This window comes from Ovis canadensis, chromosome 23 (assembly GCF_042477335.2).
Source record: "Ovis canadensis isolate MfBH-ARS-UI-01 breed Bighorn chromosome 23, ARS-UI_OviCan_v2, whole genome shotgun sequence".
Classification (NCBI taxonomy): Eukaryota; Metazoa; Chordata; class Mammalia; order Artiodactyla; family Bovidae; genus Ovis; species Ovis canadensis.
In genome coordinates this window covers 54,338,251-54,365,691 of record NC_091267.1, presented here as the reverse complement: position 1 = coordinate 54,365,691, position 27,441 = coordinate 54,338,251, and the positions used below count along the sequence as shown (strand labels likewise).

Genomic DNA, 27,441 nt, shown 5'->3' with positions numbered 1-27,441 from the left:
AGGTAGTAGCATAGCTCCTATGGAAAGGGTCTGAAGGACTAGATTCAGCTTTACAATTTTCTTCCTGGAGCTACAAAAAGCATGCGGAAGTTGGTGCCTAATATCACCTAACACTGAAATGCGAGGGGAGAAGTTCCTTTCCACATTCCACAGCCAGGACCACACAAACCAGGTTCCATCTCTGGAGCAAAGCTGTCTTATTCCATGCCCGAGACAGTAAATAAGTCCTTACTTATGCACACTTAGAAATTCATTCTATGCTTCCCATAGTTTAAAGCCTCAAAAATGACTATAGAGTTCAGTCCTATATATTTTTAGTACAGTTATCAGGAAAGCGGCTCTCTTTACCATGCTATTTGCACATATTAAGGAGAAAACAACCAGCAAAGACCTTAAGGTAAATGCGTTTTGTCTGACTATTCACCCAGCAACCATGTTGGGGCCCACCCTTGCGCTGTCACTATATTAAGACACTAAGCTCACCACGGTGGACAACAGAAAAGTGACCATAGTGCACATAGCGTCTCAGTTGCTGGGAAGTGTAGGCTTGAAATGCACACGTGCTCACCAGTGATGGCCCGTCAGGCGCTGGCAGAAATCATGATGGAGTTGTCTTTAGATATGGTGGCCGGTTTGAGGAACTGCTCTTAGAGCTGAGATCTGAAGGGTAAGCAGGAGCTCCCAGGCTAAGGGGAGGGTGGGAGAGAAGGAAGTGTCCCAGGCCGAAGAGAGAACAGGATGCCTGGGATGTTAGAAAGAGCGTAAAGCTTTGGAGGATGCCAAGGCAGCCAGAGGAACTGGGGAGGTAGACAAGCGTCTGTGCATTCCAGGACTCACAGGCTGCATGAAAATGTCTGTGTTTATAGGTGTGAGTATGCCAGGCTACCAATAATAAAACTCCTCTGTAGAGCTCAGTGATTTATATAAGCAAAGTCTTCTAATAGCTTTCTCTGTGATATTTTGTGAGTTTGGGAATTAGACTGACCAGGACTCCACATGGAACTTCAGAGTGATTTACCCTTCTGGGCCCCCCTCTCCTCATCTGTAAGAGATGCTACAACTGTCAGGGAGTTGTGGGAATTTAAGACGCAGGCCTAATGACTGGTTCCCGCCCAGATTCTGGACCAGCTGAGGGATGAGCTCAAGAAAACAGGTGGACAGGCTGTCAAAACACTGCCTTTATTACCAATGAGCCTGGCCCTGCAGACTATGCAGAATACAGCTGATGTGCAGTAAACATGGGCTTGCTAGAACTGAGCACAGAACGGAACAGACTCACCCGCCCAGCCACAGGCAGCACTAGAAAGCCACAAGGCCTCCCTATGTCGGGAGCTGCTGGCAAACACCCAGGATGGAGGAAGGGCTGCTGGGGGGAGCGAGTTCCCAAAGGAGGGCCTGGACCATGCGTGCTCCCAGCCTCCTGCCCAGCAGTTCCACGTGGACAGAGAAAAGGCACCAGGGTGCTGCGCCAGTACAGTTCCTGCCACAGCAGAGGAAACATCAGGGCTGGGGAACTACAGTTCCTACCATCTTTAGAGCTAGCAATCCAGACAGCCTTGTTGATAGCTTAAAAAGTCACAGATCTGAATATGACGTTAAATATACACCTTACATATATTACGTGCCTTTTTTTGGAAAATGAAACCCCTTCAATCTGGTCTGACAAAGGGCACCGAACAGTTAAACAAAACAAAGCAACGTCAATCGAGCATTATTCATGAATTCAAAAGGAGAGAGTATTTCTTTTCGTATTCCACACATTCAGTCTCCCATCCTCTCCCCCGCAAAATTTAAAAAAACCTGAATTCTACCTTTAGGAGTAACCTTAGACCACCTACTCTATAAAATTGTCTTTTTCAAATTGAAAATAAAGCCAACCTTGTTTTTTTAAAAACACACACACACACACATACACACACACAACTGAGCCCAGAAGAAAGGCAGACTTCACATCTATAATTCTTTGTTTTGTTTATTAAAAACAAGGACAACATCCAAAGGGCTATCTATTAATATTTTTTTCTTTCCTTACTTGCCACATGAATCTTGTAAAGATTATACTTCTATGGCAATCTTGTAATATTTACCTAATGGAATAAGCCTGTCTCAAAAGAACATTTATTGAAAAGAATTCTAAAGGATGCCCTTATGCAATCCTCACGAGTACTCAAGGCTGCATGAAGGGCAGCCAAGGTTAAGGAAACCTTCATGTTGGATGCATACACATGTTGGGAGGAGTGTTACTTCATACCTGTGGTCTTCATGCCACTAATTCATCCTTTAAACAGCTTGAAACTGACAGCTCTACCCAACTCCAGTGAGTCACAGGAACCCTCAGGAATGGGCCCTGTTTTTTTTGTTTTAATCCCACGTAATCACAGGGCTTCACAGGTGGTGCAGTGGTAAAGAATCTGCCTACCAACGCCAGAGATGTGGAGACAGGAGACTAGGGTTTCACCCCTGGGTCAGGAAGATCCCCCGGAGAAGGAAATGGCAACTCCGTCCAGTATTCTTGCTTGGAGAATTCTCTTTATAGCTTCCCTCACTTTTTTTTTTTCCCCTGTTGAGGTTGAATTGCACCCCTCAACACACACATTCATATGTTGAAACCATAACCTCCAGCACCTCAGCATGAGGCTACTTCTGGAAGCAGGGCCTTTAAAGAAGTAAAGCAAAAGTGTTAGTCACTCAGTGGTGTCAAACTCCTTGCAACCCGGTGGACTGTAGCCAGCCAGGCTCCTCTGTCCATGGAATTCTCCAAGCAAGAACATTGGAGTGGGTTGCCATTCCCTTCTCCAGGGGATCTTCCCGACCCAGGCATCGAACCTGGGTCTCTTGCACTGCAGGGAGACTCTTTACCATGTCTGCCACCAGGGAAACCCCATTCCTGAGTGTGGGCTCTGCCATTCCAGCCTCATTACCTGCCACTCCAGGAGCATTTGTGTTCCAGCAGAGTGGAATCAGAAGGTTCTTTTCAATAAATGTTCTTTTGAGACAGGCTTATTCCTTTAGGAAAATATTATAAGATGACCATAGAAGTATCATCTTTATAAGATTCATGCGCACAGAAGAACTGTACAAAACACATCTTCAGGACCCAGATAATCACGATGGCGTGATCACTCACCTAGAGCCAGACATCCTGGAGTGTGAAGTCAAGTGGGCCTTAGGAAGCATCACTATGGACAAAGCTAGTGGAGGTGATGGAATTCCAGTTGAGCTATTTCAAATCCTGAAACATGCTGTGAAAATGCTGCACTCAATATGCCAGCAAATTTTGAAAACTCAGCAGCGGCCACAGGACTGGAAAAGGTCAGTTTTCATTCCAATCCCAAAGAAAGGCAATGCCAAAGAATGCTCAAACTACCACACAATTGCACTCATCTCACACGCTAGTAAAGTAATGCTCAAAATTCTCCAAGCCAGGCTTTAGCAATATGTGAACCATGAACTTCCAGATATTCAAGCTGGTTTTAGAAAAGGCAGAGGAACCAGAGATCAAATTGCCAACATCTGCTGGATCATTGAAAAAGCAAGAGAGTTCCAGAAAAACATCTATTTCTACTTTATTGACTATGCCAAAGCCTTTGACTGTGTGGATCACAATAAACTGTGGAAAGTTCTGAAAGAGATGTGAACACCAGACCACCTGACCTGCCTCTTGAGAAACCTATATGCAGGTCAGGATGCAACAGTTAGAACTGGATATGGAACAGCAAACTGGTTTCAAATAGGAAAAGGAGTACATCAAGGCTGTATATTGTCACCCTGCTTATTTAACTTATATACAGAGTTCATCATGAGAAACGCTGGGCTGGAAGAAGCACAAGCTGGAATCAAGATTGCCGGGAGAAATATCAATAGCCTCAGATATGCAGATGACACCACCCTTATGGCAGAAAGTGAAGAAGAACTAAAAAGCCTCTTGATGAGAGTGAAAGAGTTGGCTTAAAGTTCAACATTCAGAAAACGAAGATCATGGCATCTGGTCCCATCACTTCATGGCAAATAGATAGGGAAACAGTGGAAACAGTGGCTGAATTTATTTTTCTGGGCTCCAAAATCACTGCGGATGGTGATTGTAGCCATGAAATTAAAAGACGCTTACTCCTTGGAAGGAAAGTTTTGACCGACCTAGTCAGCATATTAAAAAGCAGAGACATTACTTTGCCAACAAAGGTCCCTCTAGTCAACTCGATGGCAACCCACTCCAGTACTCTTGCCTGGAAAATCCCATGGATGGAGGAGCCTGGTAGGCTGCAGTCCAGGGGGTTGGGAAGAGTCGGACACAACTGAGCAACTTCACTTTCACTTTTCACTTTCATGCACTGGAGAAGGAAATGGCAACCGACTCCAGTGTTCTTGCCTGGAGAATCCCAGGGACGGGGGAGCCTGGTGGGCTGCCGTCTATGGGGTCGCACAGAGTTGAGCACGACTAAAGCGATTTAGCAGCAGCAGCAGCAGTCAAGACTATGGTTTTTCCAGTGGTCATGTATGGATGTGAGAGTTGGACTATAAAGAAAGCTGAGTGCTGAAGAATTGATGCTTTTGAACTGTGGTGTTGGAGAAGATTCTCGAGAGTCCATTGGACTGCAAGGAGATCCAACCAGTCCATCCTAAAGGAGATGAGTCCCGGGTGTTCATTGGAAGGACTGATGTTGAAGCTGAAACTCCAATACTTTGGCCACCTCATGCGAAGAGCTGACTCATCTGAAAAGACCCTGATGCTGGGAAAGATTGAGGGCAGGAGGAGAAGGGGACAAGAGAGGATGAGAAGGTTGGATGGCATCACCGACTCGATGGAGATGAGTTTGGGAGGACTCCGGGAGTTGGTGATGGACAAGGAGGCCTGGCATGCTGCGGTTCATGGGGTCTCAAGAAGTCGGACACGACTGAGTGACTGAGCCGAACTGAACTGAGAGCGGAATCAACTACCATCTCCCACAGTTCTAGCTGACTTTTACAAAGCTGTGCGCACTCACTGTCTCCGTTTGTCCTCCTTCGCTGCCTAAGAAAGTCCTGCGTGTCCCCCATCCTGGCCTCAAGTCATGCCTTCTAGACAGCAGACCCTCAGTCTCTTTTCCAGTGAGGCTCCTTTTCCTGGTTTCCTGTGTCAGGCAATATTTTGTAATAATCTTATAAGGGAAAGAAATCGAAAATATCTAATTCCCAGGTCACTCAGTGGTAAAGAATCTGCATGCAATGCAGGAGACACAGGCGATTTCGGTTTGATCCCTGGGTTGGGAAGATCCCCTGGAGGAGGAAATGGCAACCCACTGCAGTATTCGTGCCTGGAGAATCCCCATGGACAGAGGAGGTTGGTGGGCTACAGTCCACGGGGTGGCAAAGAGTCAGACACAGCTGAGCACACACACACAATCCAACATAAGGGAAAAGGATCTAAAGAAGAATGGAGATACATATATACATAATATGCATATATATGTATGTATATCAGAATCACTTTGCTGAATACCTGAATCCAACACAACACTGTAAACTAACTGTACTTCAATGACAACAAAAAGAAGCAATCGATGGCTGGGTTCATGAAGAGGAAGGAGACAGCGTCCTCAGAGCACTGGGGCTCTGGCGAGGAGACAGCACACCCGTCACTCTGATAGTGTCAGATCCCATTTCCTGGGTCCTTAGGAAAGGAAGAGGACAGCGTTCACAGCCCTTGGCAAGCACCAGACAGAAGAACCTGTGACACCTCCATGGATCAGAGGAAGTAACATGGGATAAATGCCAGGAGAGCGGGGCCAACTAGAAACCTGTGCACGAGCAGAGGCTGTGGGTGCTTGTCAGCGTGGATGTGGGAGGGTGTTTCTGGAGCCTTGGCTCAAGGTTATTTCCTTGACTCCTCCAACATGCCTGTTAACGCTTTTGATGGCATAACAGATACATCTGTCAAATGTATAGGTGACCAATAACTGGCACATGAATGGATACACTGGGATAAAAGCAAAGACTGCCTACCTCCCTGCTACTCGACTTCAGGCCCCACAAAGGCAGGGATCTCTCTCCAGGTTTTTTGCTGCTGCATCTATCACACAAGAACCATGCCCACTGCATCCCAGGAGGCTCTAGCGGTAATACTGAAAGGGGTTTAGGCATTGAACGGGCAACTGAACAAATTGATTTTTAAGATGTTTTTGGTCCCCAGATACATTTCCTCAGGTCAGAATTCAACAGGAAAGCCAGGGAACTGAGGCTGGCCTATTTTCTCTGATGCAGGGCAGTGACAAAAGGTCACAAGGGCCCGTCCCCGTCTGCCTCTCCATGACAGGGAGGGCCAGACAGGACAATGTGCTCAGAAACTCAGGTACCCTGAGCATCTAAGAAACCATGGGGAGACTTCGTTATTCCAGCAAAACAAAATGATGAAAATGTCCGCTGGGAAGAGACAGAACCTTTGTCAGGCAGTTTTCTCTCAGTTTTCACAGAGTTAGAAAAAGGCAATCCTGCAAGGGACTGGAGAGCTGGTTCTTAATAGCATCACAGCAGGACAAGGAAGCACCAACAAGGATGGGACCGTGATATTTTTTAGAATATGAGTTCCTGTAAGAGAGCCTCAGCATCCTTCTGACAAAACCCCCAACTCCAGACAGAGCAGGGCACCAGGTGTCCAGGTGTTAAAGCAACCTCTGACCCATCTTTTGTCAACCTAATGAGACAAGCATAACGGCCATGTCTGTGAGGAATTGATCTTAGTCGGTTAAATACAGCTTTTTAATAAAAGCAAGAGTATCTTCAAACAGGCATGCATTTCAATTTGAGCAAGCCAGAGAAAAAGTCCTGATAGTTATTTAAATTAGACTTCCAACCTTCCTTCTGCAAGTGGGCTAACTCTAGGACTTCTAAATGAGCAGTAATTTGCCAGCAAAAAAAAAAGACGCATATTAAGTCTTTCAGAAAGAGTTTTGCAATAACCAGAGCAATGATTGAAAGAAATTGAGGTCTGAGCATTTAGCCACCTTTAGAGCAAATTAATCCTATTTAGGAGCTGGTCTGAGTGTAGGAGCTAAGCATATACAGGGGAGCCAGAGGCGGCTCCTCAGCCATTCAGGTGGAGATTAAACCACACTTTCATTTCTTTAATAGGGAAAATAATCCACATATTCCACTATCAAATACGTCCATCTGTAAGATACTGATTGAAATCCTTACCACTGGGGTCACTAATAGTATCTGCAGGGCCAGGAATAATTTTTTTTAAACATTTCCTGTAATCTAAATCTTAATTGACTATCTCAACAAATCTACTTTCTGGAGGCCACATATTTTAAAATTTTAATACATAATAACTAATCAAAGTGCTGACCTTTGATTTCTAGACCATACCCAAGCCAGCACAAATATCTATCAATGAGGAATGGTACAACTGGAAGTCTTACTCCCATTGTCATAGACTATGAACACGTATTGACAAATGTTCTTTAATCGGCTAATGGGATACAGATAAAGTGAAAGTCACTCAGTCATGTCTGACTCTGTGACCCCATGGACTATACAGTCTAGGGAATTCTCCAGGCCAGAATATTGGAGTGGGTAGCTTTTCCCTTCTCCAGGATATCTTCCCAATCCAGGGATTGAACCCAGGTGTCCTGCATGGCAGGTAGATTCTTTACCAGCTGAGCCACAAGGAAAGCCCAAGAATACTGGAGTGGGTAGCCTATCCCTTCTCCAGGGGATCTTCCCAACTCAGGAATCAAACCAGGGTCTCCTGCATTACAGGCAGATTCTTTACAAATTGAGTTATGAAGGAAGCCCACAGACAGCCAAAATAACATATTATTCAAACATATAATAGTCTTCCATGCATATTCAAGTAAAAAAGTTTGATTATGAAAATTTAAAACTTCATTCTGATATTTAGACACAGTTCAATATATATTTGCAATATGTGAATAATATTATTTAATAATATATAATAATGCAGTGACTAGATATACCAAAAAGAAAGAAATACCAATGAAATTAGAAGTTCTTTAGTCTTAAAAATCTGTCGATGAGGCTAATCTAGCCACACCAAACTAAGTAATCTGACAGTGCCTGACATTTCCTGTTGGGTTAAAGCTTTGAGGTTGCCAGGGTAGAACATGACCTTGTTACTTCTAAACTGTAATAACAGCACTTGACCATGAGGAAGATGGCAGAACCTACCTATCCACGATCTAAAAGGCAAGGTTAGTTAGTCATAAACAAGGCTGACAAAGGACATTACTTTTCCCCCAATCAATATGCCTTAAAACATACAAAGACTGCCAGGCTCCTCTGTCCATAGAATTCTCCAGGCAAGAAAACTTGAGTGGGTAGCCATTCCCTTCTCCAGGGGAACTTCTTGACCAGGGATCAAACCCAGGTTTCCTGCATTGCAAGCAGATTCCTTACCATCTGAGTCATCAGGGAAGCCCTAAAACATACAAGTCTTTCTGAAAAAAAAAAAAAGTTGAAAAGATAAAGAAGGTGCGAGATAAGGGTTAAAAGCCCCATAGTTCTGAATCTGAATTTGAATTGTCACACTGAATTGGAATTGTCACTCTGTCTTGATCTCAAGACAGACATGCTTTAATCTTAAATGTATATGTGCACACACATACAGACACACACAGACACACACACACACATATATATACCAGCTCCTTCCAATGGGAAGATCCACAAACAGTAATGAGTAGTAATAAGCACCTCTGTCCTCAGATTGTAATTTCTTCTTTTTTTTTTTCAGATTGTAATTTCTAATTACCAGTTCCCCTGAGAAAGAACCAGGGCTTCCTGACAAAATGGCTAACTCTAGATTATCAGTATGGAAAATACAAGCCTGAAACACACAGTCACACCCAAAAGCAAGAAAGCCATGGAGATGGCCCAGTTCAAGGGACTCCCACTCTGAGTAAGCCCCACTGTTTAGGGATGGAAGATCTGAGCAGTGATAAGGATAATAAGTGCAATGGATTGAAACTCATCAAATGTGTTTAACTCTACAAGTTGATGATGACAGATGATGACGTCGATGACAACAACAGCAGTAATCCCTTTGGTCACTTTCAGGTGATGATAGTGAACTGCCTCACTATTTTGACAATTTGCCAAAAAAGACACAAACATCAAGTGTTTATACCACCTTCCATATATGATTTATACACCAGGACGCCTAAGCGGTTAATAACAGGAGAGCTTGTCTTTTTAGAAGTATTCTAGTGACTAAACAAAGAAGGACTGAGAATGAGACTGTTTTGCAGCCCTGAATGGATCAATGACCCTAGGAATGAGCATCAATAGCCGATAGCATCACAAAGGAGATATAATTGGCAAGACACACAACAGTCAGAATAACACACTAAATGATGCTACCAGAAGTCGACAGGCAAAACTCAAAACATGAGAGGCTGTGCAGGACAAACCCAGTCTCAACAACATCAACAACCACCACCACAAACAGAGGGAAATGAACAGAAATATTGAAGATAAAAAGGACTTAAGACACTCATCATGGGGGTTGGATGGATTGTGAGGTTGAGATTGACATATGTATATTTGTATACTGCTATGTATAAAAGAGATAACTAATGAGAACCTACCACTTGTACATATATAAAGAAAACACACTCATCACCTAACTGCAAAGTGTGAACTTTACCACAATCACAAATCAAATAAAACTGCTAAAATAAATAGTTACTAGACAGCCAAGAAATATGAACCCTGACTGTTTTCACAGGGCATACATGGTGATTATTCTATTTTTGTAAGAGCTCTTTATCTTTTTAGAGCAGCAGTTTGAGGCTAAGTCCATCCTGCAACTTGTTTTGTAAGGCTTGCAAGCTCAGAACGGTGTTTAAGTTTTTTAAAATGGCTGAAAAAAATCAAAAGAAGAATAGTATTTTGTGACAATGAAAATGACGTGAAAGACTTTTCACATGTCCATGTCTAAACCTGTCCAGAAACTAGCCACAATCATCAATTTCTGTGCTGTTCATGGATGCTTCCATAATATGATGGCAGAGAAGACCCTCTGGCTTGCAAAATTTACTACCTAGCCCTTCACAGAAAAAGTTTGCCAACTCCTGGTTTAGAGAAGCATTTACAAGTTATATAATATGATGACTGGGATCATCAGAGGGGAAGCAGTTGGGCACATGGGAAGAAAGTGGTCTCACATGCTGTTGGTTTTGAAGTCGATGTTGGGTACATCGAGTTTGTTATATCATCCTCTCTACCTCTGTGTTTATTTATGAGTTCTGTAATAAAAATAAAAATAGGAGCTTGAGATTAACACATACACATCAATACTTTGGCAACTCATTGGAAAAGACTCTGATGCTGGGAAAGATTGAGGGCAGGAGGAGAAGGGGGTGACAGAGGATGAGATGGTTGGATGGCATCACTTACTCAATGGACATGAGTTTGAGCAAACTCTGGGAGATAGCGAAGGACAGGGAAACCTGGCGTGCTGCAGTCCATGGGGTTTCAAAGAGTCAGACACGACTTAGCAACTGAACAACAAATATATAAACTAAATAACCAACAAGGACTTACTGTGTAGCACAGGGAACTATAGTCAGTATCTTTTAAAATAAAGTAAAATAAAATTTAAAAAAAGAAAATAATTATAAGAAGCAAATAGACATTTCTCCAAAGAAGACATACGGATGGCTAACAAACACATGAAAAGATGCTCAACATCACTCATTATTAGAGAAATGCAAATCAAAACCACAATGAGGTACCACTTCACACCAGTCAGAATGGCTGCGATCCAAAAATCTGCAAGCAATAAATGCTGGAAAGGGTGTGGAGAAAAGGGAACCCTCCTACACTGTTGGTGGGAATGCAAACTAGTACAGCCACTATGGAGAACAGTGTGGAGATTCCTTAAAAAATTGCAAATAGAACTACCTTATGACCCAGCAATCCCACTTCTGGGCATACACACCGAGGAAACCAGAATTGAAAGAGACACATGTACCCCAATGTTCATCGCAGCACTGTTTATAATAGCCAGGACATGGAAACAACCTAGATGTCCATCAGCAGATGAATGGATAAGAAAGCTGTGGTACATATACACAATGGAGTATTACTCAGCCGTTAAAAAGAATTCATTTGAATCAGTTCTGATGAGATGGATGAAACTGGAGCCGATTATACAGAGTGAAGTAAGCCAGAAAGAAAAACACCAATACAGTATACTAACACATATATATGGAATTTAGGAAGATGGCAATGACGACCCTGTATGCAAGACAGGGAAAGAGACACAGATGTGTATAACGGACTTTTGGACTCAGAGGGAGAGGGAGAGGGTGGGATGATTTGGGAGAATGACATTCTAACATGTATACTATCATGTGAATTGAATCGCCAGTCTATGTCTGACGCAGGATGCAGCATGCTTGGGGCTGGTGCATGGGGATGACCCAGAAAGATGTTATGGGGAGGGAGGTGGGAGGGGGGTTCATGTTTGGGAATGCATGTAAGAATTAAAGATTTAAAAAAAAATAAAATAAAATAAAATGCAAATATAATCATGTAAAAAAATTTTAAAAAATAAAAAACTAAAAAAAAAAAAAAGAAGCAATTAGAAGAAAATCCCTTCTTTTTGCACTTTTAAACAACTGTTTAAACCATCACAATTTCCCCAGGAAAAATAGATGGTTTTGCTGCTAGCTCACAAATACTGCAAAGCTATAGGAATCAAAGAACCATTTTGTCCAGATGTCATTTGAGTCCTGCAAAAGCAGCAAGTCACTCTGCTACAAAGATCCCACCACAGAAGTGAAGAAAATACAATTTGCCAAAGGAGAAGCCACATGCCTGGGGTAGCAGCCCTCTCTGTAGCAGCATTCGTATAACTAATCATTGTACATCCAGCACATGGAAAGTGCAGGATACACACTTCCTGAATGAAAGCAATCGCTGGCTTCCATCTCAAGAATAAACAGAAACCCCATTAATCTGTCACTTGTCCCTTGTCTTTAGTGGACATCACTTCTTATAACAGAGACACACACAATTTTCTCGCAAATGGACAATAGCCAGTTCCCTTTGCTTTGAATGAAGGGAATGAAGGGTGGCATTTTACACATAGGAGAAATGCAGAAGAGAATAATGATATAATTTCTAATTTCAAAGTTCATCCCCTATAGGTGCTACCTGACTGCCACTGTGTGTCAGTAACAGAAGTCTCTGATCTTGTCCCAAACTGGGTCCCTCTAGGACTAAAAGCACCATGAATTTTTCTCTATTCTGTTTCTCTGGTCCTAAAGACAATTTTGAAATGAAAACCCATCCAAAATTGTCAAATTTCCCCCCTACTCTCTTTTCTAGGTACAAGAAGATCAAACCAGTCAATCCTAAAAGAAATTCCAAATATTCATTGGAAGGACTGATACTGAAGCTGAAGCTGCAATACTCTGGCCATCTGATGCAAAGAGCCAACTCATTGGAAAAGACTGATGCTGGGAAAGATTGAGGGCAGGAGGAGAAGAGGGCCACAGAGGAGAGATGGTGGAATGGCATTATCGGCTCAATGGACATGAGTTTGAGCAAACTCTGGGAGATGGTGAAGGACAGGGAAGCCTGGTGTGCTGCAGTCCATGGGGTCACAATGAGTTAGACACAGCAGAGTGACTGAATAATACCACCACCAATTCCAGATAACTAGACTGAAAATCTTCTAGGGCTCTCAAAATTACCTAAAGCAGGCATGTTTAAGTACTAGCTGAAATATCCTCCATTTTTCCCTCCCCTTCCAAAAAGAAGAGAAAGAAAGAGATTCTAACAGTGTCCAGACTCTCCAGGGTCCCCGCACTAGGGCTCAGATCACCAAAAGCAGACAGACAGGGTAGCAGATGCTTAACTCTCGATCTCGGGAATTCTGGAGCAGGGCTTTCTGCATCTCCGTCTCATGACACAGCTGTGGATCCTTGGAAGCAAGAGACACACACGAACCCTTTGATGAATATGAGAAAAGAAAGAATAAATGCTTTAACAGGACGTGTGGTTCCTGGGTTTAAAGCCAGCGGTCCTCAAGGATAGCAGTTGATGCCTCTCTCTTCCATCCTCCTAAATGAACCATCCTGACCTGCGGTTTTCACAGCACATCCTCACATCCTGGCCCAGCGGCTGTCAGATCCCATCAGAGGCCAAGGCCCTTGGACAAGGCTCCAGCGACTCCTGGCCCATCCTCCTCAAAGTGCCAGCCACTTACACCTTCTTTGACTGAGGCAGGTAATATCACAGTGTACAATTTTTAATGAATTTCTCCCAGAATCTCCATAGACATGTCCTACTATTTCATCCATGTGAAAGAAACCTTCACGTTTAAATGGAGGTAATCCAAAATCATATCAGTTAAAAGATATGATGTAAGCTTTCAAGGTTGTCGGTGGTTTCAGGCTGAATATTCAATATTATATCATATAAATGGATACTGAACTGACTAAAACAATAATGGATGTGATTTCAACCACTCAAAACTTTCAGGAAAAAAAAAAAAGCTTTAAGGAGCCAATGGTTCCTACAGCAACTGAAGACAGTCCTTTTTGTGCCTTCCTGGTATTTTCTATGACAGTAAGTGATATTAAATTTATGCTTTAATATACAGGGTCTAAAACACGTAAGTTAGGCTTGACAAGGGAACCATAATTTGACTCCCTTTCAAATCATTTTACAGTTTTTATATATAATAACAAAATCATTCTGATATACAGCTGTGATTTTTTTTCCCCTCACAATCTGTAAAGGAAACTAAAAGCCACCAAGAAATGTTGACCAAATACACACATCCCGAAACACAAAAGCCAAGGCAACATTCCACACACGTGAATACAATTTTCATCTTGTGTGTGTGAAATTGCTTCAGTTGCCCTACTCTTTGCGACCCCATAGACTATTGCCTGCCAGGCTCTTCTGTCCATGGGATTTCCCAGGCAAGAATACTGGAGTGGGTTGCCATGCCCTCTTCTGGGGGATCTTCCTGACCCAAGGATCAAGCCAACACCTCTTTATGTCTACCTGCAGTGGCAGGCAGATTTTTTACCACTAGCACCCCCTGCGGAGCCCATAATTTTCATCTTAAATGCCAATAAAAGGTATGTATCACTTAAATTGCCAACTGATGATTATGAGTCCATGAAGAAAGATCTGGATCATCATTCTATGCAAGAGGCATTACAGTTAAGAACAAAGATTTTGGACTTAGATGGCTTGGCTCACAGCTCTTCTTACTAGCAACAAGTCAATGCAAAAATCTCTGAAACTTTCCGAGACCCAGTTACATCTTTATTCTGTAAATGGGCGCATAAAAGAATTCTCATAGGGATCAGTTAAGAGAAAAAAAAAATTGCTGAACAAAGGCTGGAGTTGTGGTCCACTGCAGTCCATGGGGTCGCGAAGAACTGGACATGACTGAGCAACTGAATAACAACAAAATGATGGTTCTAAAGTTAATGCTGATATTTTCACAGTAAATCTGAGACTATTTGGTTAACAGGCTAATATCTGAAATACAAGGTCAGTCAATCAGTGGAGAAAAATGTCCAAGTGACAGAATTTAGTCATTTATAATAAGCAAATATATTTATACATATAATTGACTTTCACTAACAAAACAGAACTATCTACAATACATATAACAATTGGACAGATGAGTATGTAAAGTTCCCTATATCTTCTGAGCTTGTTTTTTCATTAATAATTGTGGAATTTAATTTGAAGATTGTTCCAAATTCAGGCTTTACATAATTCTGTAATGCTAAAAAGTGAGTCATTTAAAATTGATGGAGAGAAAAGGATGATTTTCCAGGTTTCTTTCACCAGCTGCCGTTCACCCAATGCACAGTCCTGGGCTTGATCAGAGCTTCCATCCATCTACCTTTGAAAAGGCATCTCAAGGATTCCCTGGGGTCTCAGTGGTAAAAAAAAATCTGCCTGCCAATGAAGGAAACATGGGTTCGATCCCTGGTCTGGGAAGATCCCACATACCGCACAACTAAGGCTGTACACCAGAACTACTGAGTCTGTGCTCTAGAGTCCATTTTCCACAAGACAAGCCACTGCAATGAGAAGCCTGTGCATAGCAACTAAAGAGTAGCCCCCACTCTCTACAACTAGAGAAAAGCCTGAGCAGAAACAAAGACACAGCATAGCTAAAAATAAATGGATTAATTTTTTTTAAAATTAAAAGAAAAAAAGAAAAAGCCTTTCCACCACCTCCTTGTTTTCTCGCATTTGTCCTGGAAGCTGGATCACCTTCATTTCGCACCCACATCTGAGTCTGCTGTGGTGGCTGAGTCCTGTAGATCACAATGTTTCCATCCTCCTCCGTATTCATATGATGAGGCCTGCTCCCCACTGCGACTGTAATGGAGATGGGGCTTTTGGAAGCCAGCTAGGTTGAGATGTACTTCCTTGGTGGCTCAGATGGTAAAGAATCTGTCTACAATGTGGGAGGCCCGGGTTTGATCCCTGGGTGGGGAAGATTCCTTTGGAGAAGGGAACCACTCTAGTAGTCTTGCCTGGAGAATCCCATGGGCAGAGGAGTCTGGTAGGCTACTGTCCATAGAGTCACAAAGAGTCAGACACAATTGAGCGACTAACACTCAATGTTCAGATGAGGTTGAGATGAGGTTGTGCGTGTGGAGCCCGAAGGGTGGGATGGAGGCCCTTACAAGGGGAGGAAGAGCCCAGAGGATGCACATGACTATGCAGCAAGAAGTTGTTGGTCTGCAGACCCATGAGCTGGTCCTCTCCAAGAACACGCATGCTGGTTCCGGATCTTAAGACTGCCAGCCCCCAGAACTGTGAGAGATAAATGTCTGTTGGTTAAGCCTCCCAGTCAACAGTATTTTTGTTACAGTGCTTTGGTGATTTACTGAAAAGCTGAAAGAGGTATTATAAATACTAATTCCCAAGATAAGCCTATGGAGATAAACAAAATTTTAAATATTTCAGAAAGAACAACAGTAATTCTAATATAATTACATGTGGCTCAAAGGGTCGATGACTGTATGAACATATATAACTCAGAAATTGATACCATCAGCAAATAATACCTAAGTATAAAAAAGAACATCTAAAATTCTATTTTCTCAGTATCTTATATATAAACAGACTCTAGGATATTTCAAACTGTAGGCTCCACAAGTGATCAGAAAGTTGATAACAACAAGAAATGCATGCTCTTGTTTTGGTTACTTGAATGGCTTTCCAAATCTGTTTCATTTGAGAGTCTCCCACAGTTACAGCCCAGGTTCATGCAAAGATCACCACATCTGATAGTACACAGCAAGGATACTCAGCAGATTCAATGCACGTCGGTTTCTTTTTTATCACATAAAAATACTTTGATAGATGCTGTCTTCCTCTTGCACACTGTCTGGAAGGTGTTTTAAGTATTTTGCAGCTGTAATAAGTGAGGCTCATGAGCTGTGTTTCATTTTGTTGTTCTGTATTCTAGAAAGACCAGCTCCATGCTGGCAATAACCTGCCTGGCCCACGGATGAGATGGAGAAGATGGAAGCAGATGGGGTCCATCTGTTAACCATAAACACTTCTTCATTAGTGTCATCCTCAGATTTATGTGTGTTATGTTTTTGAGAAAGACTCTGGCATTGATTATATTTAATCTATATTTTTAAGCAATCAAACCACTGGCTATTTTTCATAGATGACGTACACGTTGTACAGATGGACTTTTTTTTTTTTTGTCAAGATGCCTCCTGGATGTAAATCATGTGATGTCAGTTACATCCAAATCCTTCTAACAGAGTGGTAAGTGCACACAGACTATTCACCTAGCTCTGGATATAAGCAGCCAGCACAGCGGAGTAGAATTAATCTGGAGTAGAAGTGAAGAAACAGGACTATTTCCAGGTATGCCAGCTACCTTTGTGACTGTCAACAATCCTGCACCTCAAACTCATAAAAAAGTACAGAGCCAAGGGGTGCAACATGAAACTCTAAAAAATGCATTATGGTAGAATTCAAAAGATGTAATGCAAATTACTGTGTAATGTAAGTATAAATGATCACACTTCACAATGATGTTGTTTTTGTTCAGTTGCTAAGTCATGTCCAACTTTTTGCAACTCCATGGACTGCAGCATGCCAGACTCCCCTGTTCTTCACTATCTCCCAGAGTCTGTTCAAACTCATGTTCATTGAGCTGGTGATGCCATCCAATCATCTCATCCTTTGTTGCCCTCTTCTCTTCCTGCCTTTAATCTTTCCCAGCATTAGGGTCTTCTCCAAAGAATCGGTTCTTCACATTAGGTGGCCAAAGTATTGGAGATTCACCTTCAGCATCAGTACTTCCAATGAATATTCAGAGTTGATTTCCTTTAGGATTGGCTGGTTTGATCTCCCTGTTGTCCAGGGAACTCTCAAATAAAGGATGTTCCCCAAATAAAGGATGTCCTATTCATTTCTAAATCTTGACTTACTACTGGGAAGATTCAAGTGACAGAAAAATTTAAAACAATCTTTCATTCAATTTTCCACCTGAATCTTAGAATTACTTTGAGGAGCCAAGTGAATTGAGATGCAGAAAAGCATTTTTTTTTAAGTGTTATAACATTAGAGGAAGAAGGAAGAAAAGCCCATATTCATACCTCCAAGGCCAGAGGGATTTTGTCTAGTTTTCCAGGGCTGCTTCTCCCCACGACTTGTGAAGAAAGGCCTGAAGCAAAGACTCAGGCCCAGGCAGGAGAGCAGGAGGACTCTGTGAAACCACCCCCCGCCACAAACCCTTATGCTGCTGGAACCATCTCATACAAATCCAGGTTAATAGAAGCCATCCTTGCAAGCAAAAGACACTTGTCTTATTTCATCCGCTATTAATAAAATAAACATCTCCCCACAAAATGCCTATCCAAACAGAGGAAATAAATTATTGAACACTAAAATATTCGAACAACACAAAGACTCACAAGCCAAATAACAAGCTGAGTCCAGGACAATCTCATTGTCACTAAGAATTTCAAAGTCATCCCACTTCTGTCTTTGTCATCAACCCCTTCTTGACACAACCCTTCTCGAAAGCTGCAGGGCAACATGCAGTCACGGATGTTAGAGGACCCCCAAAGCATTTAAGGTATCTCTTCCAGAATGTGTTCCCATTTGTCATTGTCCTGCTGACAAATCTGGGGATAGCACAGTTGGCTGTTTTTCATTTCCCCCAGAAATGGAGGAGGAAAAACAATGACCATTGACTTCAGTTGTGATGATTCAAAGAATACAGGATTTAAAGATTATAGCACGTGTGCATGCTCAGTCATGTCTGACTTTTTGTGACCCCATGGACTGCAGCCCGCCAGGCTTCTCTGTTCATGGCATTCTCCAGGCAAGAATGCTGGAGTGGATTGCCATTTCCTTCCCCAAGGGATCTTGCTAACCCAGGGATCAAATCTGCATCGCCTGCATCGGCAGGTGGTTCTTTACCACAGTCATCACCTGGGAAACCTTTACATTTTATAGGGCATCAGGCAAATGTGACACATGACGATTGTTGCTATATTGCAGAAGGAGACACAGGGTAGGTGGAGAGTGATGTGTACTGAGAAGTCGGCAGGTGTGGAACAGAAGCCCAGGTGGAGTGGAACAGATGCACAGAAGGGTCAGAATACAAAGCAGGTCCATAGCAAACTAAAATAAACAACCAAACCAAACCAAAACCCACTATAGGATCCCTAAGGAAAGAGGGGTGAAATCAACACGAGTCAAGGTGGGGAATGAGCAGCCTGTGGACCAATGCACAGCAAGAAGCAACAAGAATGAAACTGGAGAGTTCTATGGGGGAAACCAAACCTAGAGTCTAAATAAGTGGATGGCAAACTGGTTAGAGGGGACAGGTCACTTAATCCCATTTGGTCAGAATTCCTGAGACCTTTGATCTGTCCATGAAACTACTGGCTGTGCAAAATACAGATGGTAGAGTTTGCAAGACAATAAAACAAGACACAAAAGTGATGATGACACTAAAAAAAACCTACTTATTTTTTCTTTTTAAAAATAATGTATTTATTTTTAAATTGAAGGATAATTGCTTTACAGAATTTTGTTGGTTTCTGCCAAACATCATCATCAACAATAACATGTCTACTTAGGGCTTCCCAGGTGGCTCAGTGGTAAAGAATTTGCCTGCCAATGAAGAAGACCCAGGTTCAATTGCTGGGTTGGGAAGATCCCCTGGAGAAGGAAATGGCAACCCACTCCACTCCAGTATTCTTGCTGGGAAATCCCATGGACAGAGGAGCCTGGTGGGCTACAGTCCATGGGGTCGCAAAAAGTCAGACAAGACTTAGTGACTAAACAAAACAGAACAAAAACAAATAAAAACGGTCAAAAGTAAAAGATGTGTTACTAATTTCTAGGTTTAGGCCTATGGCTAGGGAGCTGAAAATTAACAAAAATGCCTATAAGTTTGTGTATGACATGCCCATGTGATTCTTTGGGTTTTTATCAAGAGGATGAACAGGGAGAGGGTATTATATTTGGGACTCCAACATCTTGCTCTAAAAGAAACTCAGTAACCAGATCGTCCAAACAAGATGGCTAAGTAGAAGCAAGGGCAAAACCACAAATTCACAGCAAGGTTTATGAAGAATAACATCGAACTTGTCTCGAACTCTTTGTTACCTGGCTACACACTGTGGAAGCAAGAGAAGAACTGGGGAGACTGCTCAGAGTATCCTCTTCCTCCCTGCTGGTGTCCTGACACTAACCGGATCTCCAGGGTCCTCCCCAAAGAACAGGCTCTCTGCCCACTGGACTCACTCTGAACCATGAACGTGAGTTACTGTACCTGTAGCCAGAGCCTGTCTCCAGCCACGGTCCTGCCGATGGCGCTGCACTGGAAGGTGGCAAACTGGCCAGCGTTGACCTCCACATTCTGAATCCGCAGGAAGTGGGGCGTCCTGGCTGCAGGAAGACAAAGAAGGAAAGATGTTGAAAGTGGAGGTCTGAACCCGTTTGGGTCTTTTCAAATCTGCCTGCAATTTCGGGCCTTTCCCTTTTGTTTACCTTTGAAGAAAAGAATGCCTTTGCTACTAAGAGCTTTAAAGATTTCATTACGCCTGTAAAAGAGGTTCTGGAAAGATCTGCTGTGTTCTCTAACAGCCAGGCATTCTGGGATAGAACCAGACGGAAAGAAGATATTTTATGGTCCCTGCTGTGCAAATTATCATAGCTCAGCAGTCTTCTTGTAATAACAGATCTGTATTAATAAAGATTACACTGAGGCCTAATTGATGTTTTGAACAAAAACATATTAGATATTTATACTAGGAGCATGAAAAGAACAGTAAGAAGTTAAATGATGTTGTCAAGGAAACTTTTTAAGCCAAGTACGGAGCTGTGAGTAATATATATTTTAATACAACTAATTGGTATGCAGCACTCCTCATGTAATATTTCCCAGCGACCAAAATACTCTCCCCATAGACAGACTCTGCGAAATTACACTGGAACGGCTATAGCATGGCGGGTTTTGCTGATTCTTATTTCCAATTCAAGGAGGAAGAATGCTTCCAACTGCTAAATAGCATTAAGTTTCAGAACATGCATTGTCCATAGGGGACACCTGTTTAAACAAAAGCATCGTTCTATTTGATCTGAGAAGCACAGATCCGTTTCAGTAGCACACTGAAAACATCCATCGAGGAACTGGAGGGATGGGTTGGGAATTAAATTTTATGAGAACTTCTCCTTTTAGGAAAACACTCTCTTACCAGTACAAGGATAGAGTGAAAGAGAAGCAAGAGGTGGGGGAGGGGGAGGTTAGGGAGTAGATAAGAAGAAAACAGGATGGTGATGTTTTCTGGGAGAAATAGAGAAATCTGAACAACAGCTAGAAGGCATTGTTTATGCCTTGCCAGCCAACGTGTCTCTGGATCACACCTTTCAAAGAATGGTCCACCACTCCTGGGCACCCAAAAATGATATATAGCACTAACATTAGCCTGTGAAAAACATAATTAGGGGGCTTCTCTTAGCAGTCCAGTAGATGAGACCTCTCCTTCCAATGCAGGGGTTCAATCCTTGTTTGGGGAGCTAAAATCCCACAAGCCTCTCTGCCAAAAAACCAGAACATAAAAACAACAGAAGCACTATTGTAACAAATTCAATAAAGACTTAGAAAAGCACAATTAGGAATGAAAGTGAATTACTATCTAAGAACAAAGAAAAATGTAGTTTAATACCAATAACACAGAGGAAACCCCCATTACTCATTTGAAGACCAGCAATAACTGCAACAATGCGTTCATGATGCCTGGCATGCAAAATGTCCTCAGTAATTTCTAAAACAGCAGTATAACTGTGGGTCACTGTCTCTAATACTATTATATTCACTTAGAAGCTTATAAACTATTTCTCATTAACTTAATCAAATTCCCCTTAGTCAAGAACAGCACAAGTTTATGGTTAAATTTTAAAGATCTGTGCAAAAGTCCTTGCATCAAGTTTCTTTTTCTAACTCTTTGTTCCCAAGAAGCTGAAAGAACCATTGTTTTCAAAAAGTGGCAAAAGGTAACATTTTTTTGGGAGCATTTCATGGGGCAGAAACTTTTCTATTGATGACTCACATGTGTTCTCTGAAGAAGGTTTTTTTCCATCATTTTACTTGTGGGTACTTAGCCAGTGAGAGCCAGACATGGAGTGGAAACTTGGGTCTGGCCAGTTCCAAAGCTCAGATGCTGCCCGCTAGGCAACACGGCTTTGTAACTAGGTGAATGCCTTTCCCGGGCTCTGCATCCCACCAGGCATGGCTCCCGGTCTGACTGTTGGAATTCAAGCTCCTTTCAAGGCCCCTCTCCATTGCCGTTCTTTCCATAAAGCTTGCATGGATTCCCTCAGCTTGCAGTCAGACCTCTGCACCATCACTTGTCCTCTGTCGGGGCATCTCACTGGTGGTACCCTCTCCTGTCCTCCCACCTCTTCCTCTGGCTGCAGGTCACTCCCACATACTGGCTTCCTAACACAAAATGCTGGGTGTGTAACCATCTTTCATGACCACTTGGGCACTGTCAACCCACCTGGTTAAACCCAGGGTCCCTCCAGTCTGTGCTGAAGGGTTGCTAATTATTTTGAGTATCACCCAGGATATATCCCCATATAGTTAAGCTACTAGAAATTAAAAAAAAAAAATTACTCTCTTGGGATAAACCATAATGCAAAAGGACATTAAAAAAGAACATACATATATGTATAAGGGAGTCACCGTGCTGTGCAGCAGATTGGCATGACATTGTAAATCAACTATATTTCTATTTAAAAAGACATAAAGGTACTGATAGGACGTCCCTGGTGGCTCAGACAGTAAAGCGTCTGCCTACAATGCGGGAGACCCAGGTTTGATCCCTGGGTTGGGAAGATCCTCTGGAGAAGGAAATGGCAACCCACTCCAGTACTCTTGGCTGGAAAATCCCATGGACAGGGGAGCGTGGCAGGCTACAGTCTACGGGGTTGCAAAGAGTCAGACATGACTGAGGGACTTCACTTTTACTTTCAAAGGTACTGATAATATATATTCTTATTTGCAATGCACAAGACAGTCCATACCACGGTCAGTGCTAAAAATATGTTTACTTCCTTGCATGAAAAGACTCACCATTATTAAATTCTCCTTTCTTTGATTACTGATGAAAAAAGTCTCCCTTAAAAAATCCATGGCAAAATGTCCATGTGCTGCTCATGCTTGTCTTAGACCTTGGCTTCCTACCCTGTATGCCACCTGAGATCCTTCTTTTCTCCCTCCTTACCCTCCAAGGCTGCCAGCATTCTCAAAACTCCTCTTTTTCCTTATGCTCTATAACTGAGCTCCCTTAGCTTCTCTCAGTCAGAAGGGCTCATCCAGGTGTTGTGGGGCTGCAGAGTTTTTCACCCTCCGCTCCCCTAGGGAGGCAGGAATGCAAGGAAAGTCTTTCTTCCCAGAGTGACCTCTCCCCTAGAGATCTGCAGCCTTTCAAAGGCTTCCGCACTTTCTAACTGGCACACAGGGAAAGCTAAAAAACATTCAGTTTGCAGCATCAAGAATAAGTTTCCCACAGACTAAAGTCATTTACAGAAAATGAATTTCAATCTTGAAATTTTAAGTTCATTCTTTATTAGGCATGTCAGGATTGTTATTTTCAAAGAGCAAGGGTGGGCCACACATATTGTTTTCCCTTTTTCTAATGTTACAGCCTGTTTCTGAACTGCTGAAAAATAGCATACTTTATTTGTATCCAAATCCAAACTGCCTCCTGAAATGACTTACCTAGATCAGCTTCATTTACCTATCCCTCCTACCAATATGAACTAAAATATTAAAAGATGTCCAATGTATTTAAAATCAATTCCATTCTTTTTCCTAAGATTTTTGATTAAAGTAATTTTTTACCTTTAGAAAACACTTTCGATAATAAACATTAAAATTAAAGAAATAACATATTGGAAACAGTGTCAGACTTTATTTTTTGGGGCTCCAAAATCACTGCAGATGGTGACTGCAGCCATGAAATTAAAAGATGCTTACTCCTTGGAAGGAAACTTATGACCAACCTAGATAGTATATTCAAAAGCAGAGATATTACTTTGCCAACAAAGGTCCGTCTAGTCAAGGCTATGGTCTCTCCAGTGGTCATGTATGGATGTGAGAGTTGGACTGTGAAGAAAGCTGAGCGCTGAAGAATCAATGCTTTTGAACTGTGGTGTTGGAGAAGACTCTTTAGAGTCCCTTGGACTGCAAGGAGATCCAACCAGCCCATTCTGAAGGAGATCAGTCCTGGGTGTTCTTTGGAAGAACTGATGCTAAAGCTGAAACTCCAGTACTTTGGCCACCTCATGGGAAGAGTTGACTCATTGGAAAAGACTCTGATGCTGGGAGGGATTGGGGGCAGGAGGAGAAGGGGAAGACAGAGGATGAGATGGCTGGATAGCATCACTGACTCAATGGACGTGAGTTTGAGTGAACTCCGCAAGTTGGTGATGGACAGGGAGGCCTGGCGTGCTGCAATTCATGGGGTCGCAAAGAGTTGGACATGACTGAGCAAATGAACTGAACTGAACTGAAATTTAAATTAAAAACCTGAATTTAGAATTTTCTAACTACTTTGTTTCTTAATCGTATATAAATTTACCTTTAAGAAGCAGCTTTGGAAATAGGTATGCTTTTCTGCACTATCTATCATGCGATTCTTTTTGAGCTCATGGACTGTAGCCCGCCAGGCTCTTTGGCTCATGGGGTTTTCCAGGTGAAGATACTGGTGTGTGTTGCCATTTCTTTCTCCAAAGGATCTTCCCAACTCAGGGATGGAACCCACATCTCCTGTGCCTCCTGCATTGCGGGCAAATTCTTTTACCCGCTGAGCAATCGAGGAAGCCTGTACACTTTATGATTTTTAAATGGAAAGCATTTGCTAACCTGTGGCGGAGACACCTGTCTGCAGACCTAAGCTTGGGCCTTCTGAGAGAGGCTGGTAAATACCCACTTAGATCCACCAAGGCTCACAGTGACTCCAGGAATGTTCCTATAGATTGCTTATTTGTACTAAGTAAGGAGAGAGATAAAAACCATATCATGAGAACAGATACAAAAGGGGGGTGATCATCAGAAGCAGAGAAATGAAGATGAAACAAAAAATCCTACTGTAACAACAACAGAAGCTTCCAGTACCCGGCAGTTACGCTATTTATGGGTGGCTCTGAGGTCTGGTGGGAGATCCTGGTTCTGCATAAAATTATTAGAGCAGGCCTTGGCCATTAAAGAAATTACATCCTTTAACTTAGTCTATTGGTATCTATTTACCTTTTTGTGACTACTGCGTGCTTTTGAAAAAAATTTAACAAGCTATTGTGAGCATTTTCCTTGTTAAAGATTTACCTAAAACTATTAGAAAAAGTTGTAGTTCACAATCAGGGATCGTGTCACCTCCCCCCCCAGAGAACATCTGATGATATCTGGGACATTTTTGTTTGTCACAACAGGCGTAGGGGAGGTGGCGGGGCAGATGCTGCTGGAACCCAGTGTGCAGAGGTCAGCAATGGTGTTAATATTCTACAACGCACAAGACAGCCTCCACAGAAAGGAATTACCCCTCCTAATGTCAATAATGTCAAGGTCGTGAAATCCTTACATATATACGGGCTTCCTAGGTGGCACAATGGTAAACAAACAAACAAACAAACAAACTCCACCCGAAATGCAGGAGACACAAGAGACCTGGGTTCGATCCCTGAGTTGGGAAGATTCTCTGCAGGAGAGCATGGCTACTCACTCCAGTATTCGTGCCTGGGAAAATCCACGGATAGAGGAACCTGGCAGGCTCCATGGGGTCGCAAAGAGTACACACACACACACACACACATACACACACACACGTATATATCATATGAACATAAAAAAGTTAACTGGAACATTCCTTTACTTTGGACCTCTGAGTTTCTTAAACATAATGCCAAGACACAAGAGTTCATAATTAAATCCTCATGTAGACTTTTTGTTTTTTTCCTTAGGGTAAATTTTTAGAAATCGAATTACTAAGACAAAAAGAAGCATTTTTAAAAGACTTTAGACACAAGTTGCTGAACTGCTTTCCTTCAAGTGTATAACAAACTGCATTTCTACCAGCAGGGCATGTGATGCTTTTTTTTTTAACCACCCCTCAAAAATGTTACATATTAATTTCTGCATTTTTTTTGAAGAATTTGATTAAATATATGTGCTCTGCTTCATCAGCTTACCTAACAATAATAAATAACAGGAATATCAGAACTGTCACTGGTTCTGCCATAGGTCTGTCCATGCACAGTAAAGCTGCCCTGGAAGGCTGCTTTCCTAAGGGCCCTGTTTCTAGCAGTGGCTACTGAACCAAAGAGAAAGGCATAGAAAAACTGAGTTATCAATACAGTTTTATAATTATATTAGGAGTTCTTTTAGGTTATAACTTACATTTTTAATTTGCTGGCCAAAGATATGACTGTGTGACATTATTTCTTTATCTTCATCCTTATTAAGACATGCTGCTCAGAATGGGGCTTATCTTTTCTCCTTTAGAAAGGATCTGATGTTCAATATGGCTTTCACAAAGACTCCAGGGCTTATTATTTGCACAATAAGGTTAGCATCTAAGGAACTGATACCTTTGTTCAAATATATTGGGCGGGGGGTGTGGGTGCCTCTGGAACAATGGCTCAGCGGTAAAGAATCCACCTGCCAATGCAGAAGTAGGAGACACGAGTTCAATCCCTGGGTCTGGAAGATCTCTTGGAGGAAGAAATGGCAACTCACTCCAGTATTCTTGCCTGAAAAATCCTATGATCGGAGGAGTCTGGCGTTTACAGACCATGGGGTCAACAAGGAGTATGACACGACTGAGCAACTGATCAAACACACACTGCTTTGGAATGGATTGGCTGTCTTTGGTTGGGGCAACAGTGTTTCTTGGTTGAGATGAAGACTTCCAGGAAAAAAGGTCATCTGGCTAAAATAATAACGCCATACCTCAAAATGGAAACCAGATGAAGACAGAAAAACCCACTAAGCATAAACCCTTTTATAAGCAAATTATCATTTTCAATTAACAGAATTAATTGACATGAACAGAAGATAGTAACTCACCCACCAGGGTAAATACACAAAGAGACTGTGGAATTCTTCGTTCCAGATCAGTTTCCTCCAAGATCAGGAAGGTTAAGATTCCAACTAAAGGCATTTGTAAGGTTTTTCAATAAACATTAAAGGTACAGATAATCTTTCCAGAGGTTTAAGACGCCTGGATTCTCCTCACCTAGTGCTATAAACCCTACAAATATTTTTGGTTGGGAAGCAATTGAAGGCTAATACTATTTAAGGTTGGAGTTTCAGCATATGGGCTTCCCTTGTGGCTTAGACAGTACAGAATCTGTCTGCAAAGCAGGAAAGCCAGGTTTGATCCCTGGGTTTGGAAGATCCCCTAGAGAAGGGCATGACTACCCACTCCAGTATTCTCACCTGGAGAATTCCATGGACAGAGGAGCCTGGCAAGCTACAGTCCTTAGGGCCACAAAGACAGGACTGAGTGGCTAACACTTTCACTTCACTTTCAGCATATATATGTTCAAGCTCAGGCTCTCACTGCCTTTGAATAGATGCAAAAGTTCCTAAACCCAAGTCTTAGTGGATTTTTTTTTCAATTTGCAAAACTGGGATTTTTTTTTTAAAGTACGTATTCCATAGAGTTGGGATAAAGATCAAAGAAGATGCTGCCAGGAGAAGACATTCTGTGTGCCTGGTACTTAGCCTCAAAAATGTTCATTATTATTTAAAATAAGTGATCTATCACTAGAAACTGGAAAAGATCCCAAGAAAAAGAGATCTACAGCCAGAAAAGTTTCAGTTCCACGCTGAGCTGCGTGCTCTGAACCTTGCCAAACCACCTTAATTGGAACACAGGTAGAGCACCAGTAGAGTGGAAA

The 27,441-nt window shown here is 42.2% G+C and overlaps 1 protein-coding gene across 4 annotated transcripts in view; it reads right to left on the bottom strand.

Annotated features, from left to right (window-relative positions):
• PTPRM (protein tyrosine phosphatase receptor type M) overlaps nucleotides 1-27,441 on the bottom strand; it is a 657,213-nt gene that overhangs the window by 362,576 nt on the left and 267,196 nt on the right. For all 4 annotated transcript variants that reach the window (XM_069568623.1, XM_069568625.1, XM_069568624.1 and 1 more), the window contains exon 5: nucleotides 19,811-19,926. In XM_069568623.1, the coding sequence (XP_069424724.1) occupies nucleotides 19,811-19,926 (116 nt within the window). The remainder of the gene's footprint in view (nucleotides 1-19,810; nucleotides 19,927-27,441) is intronic.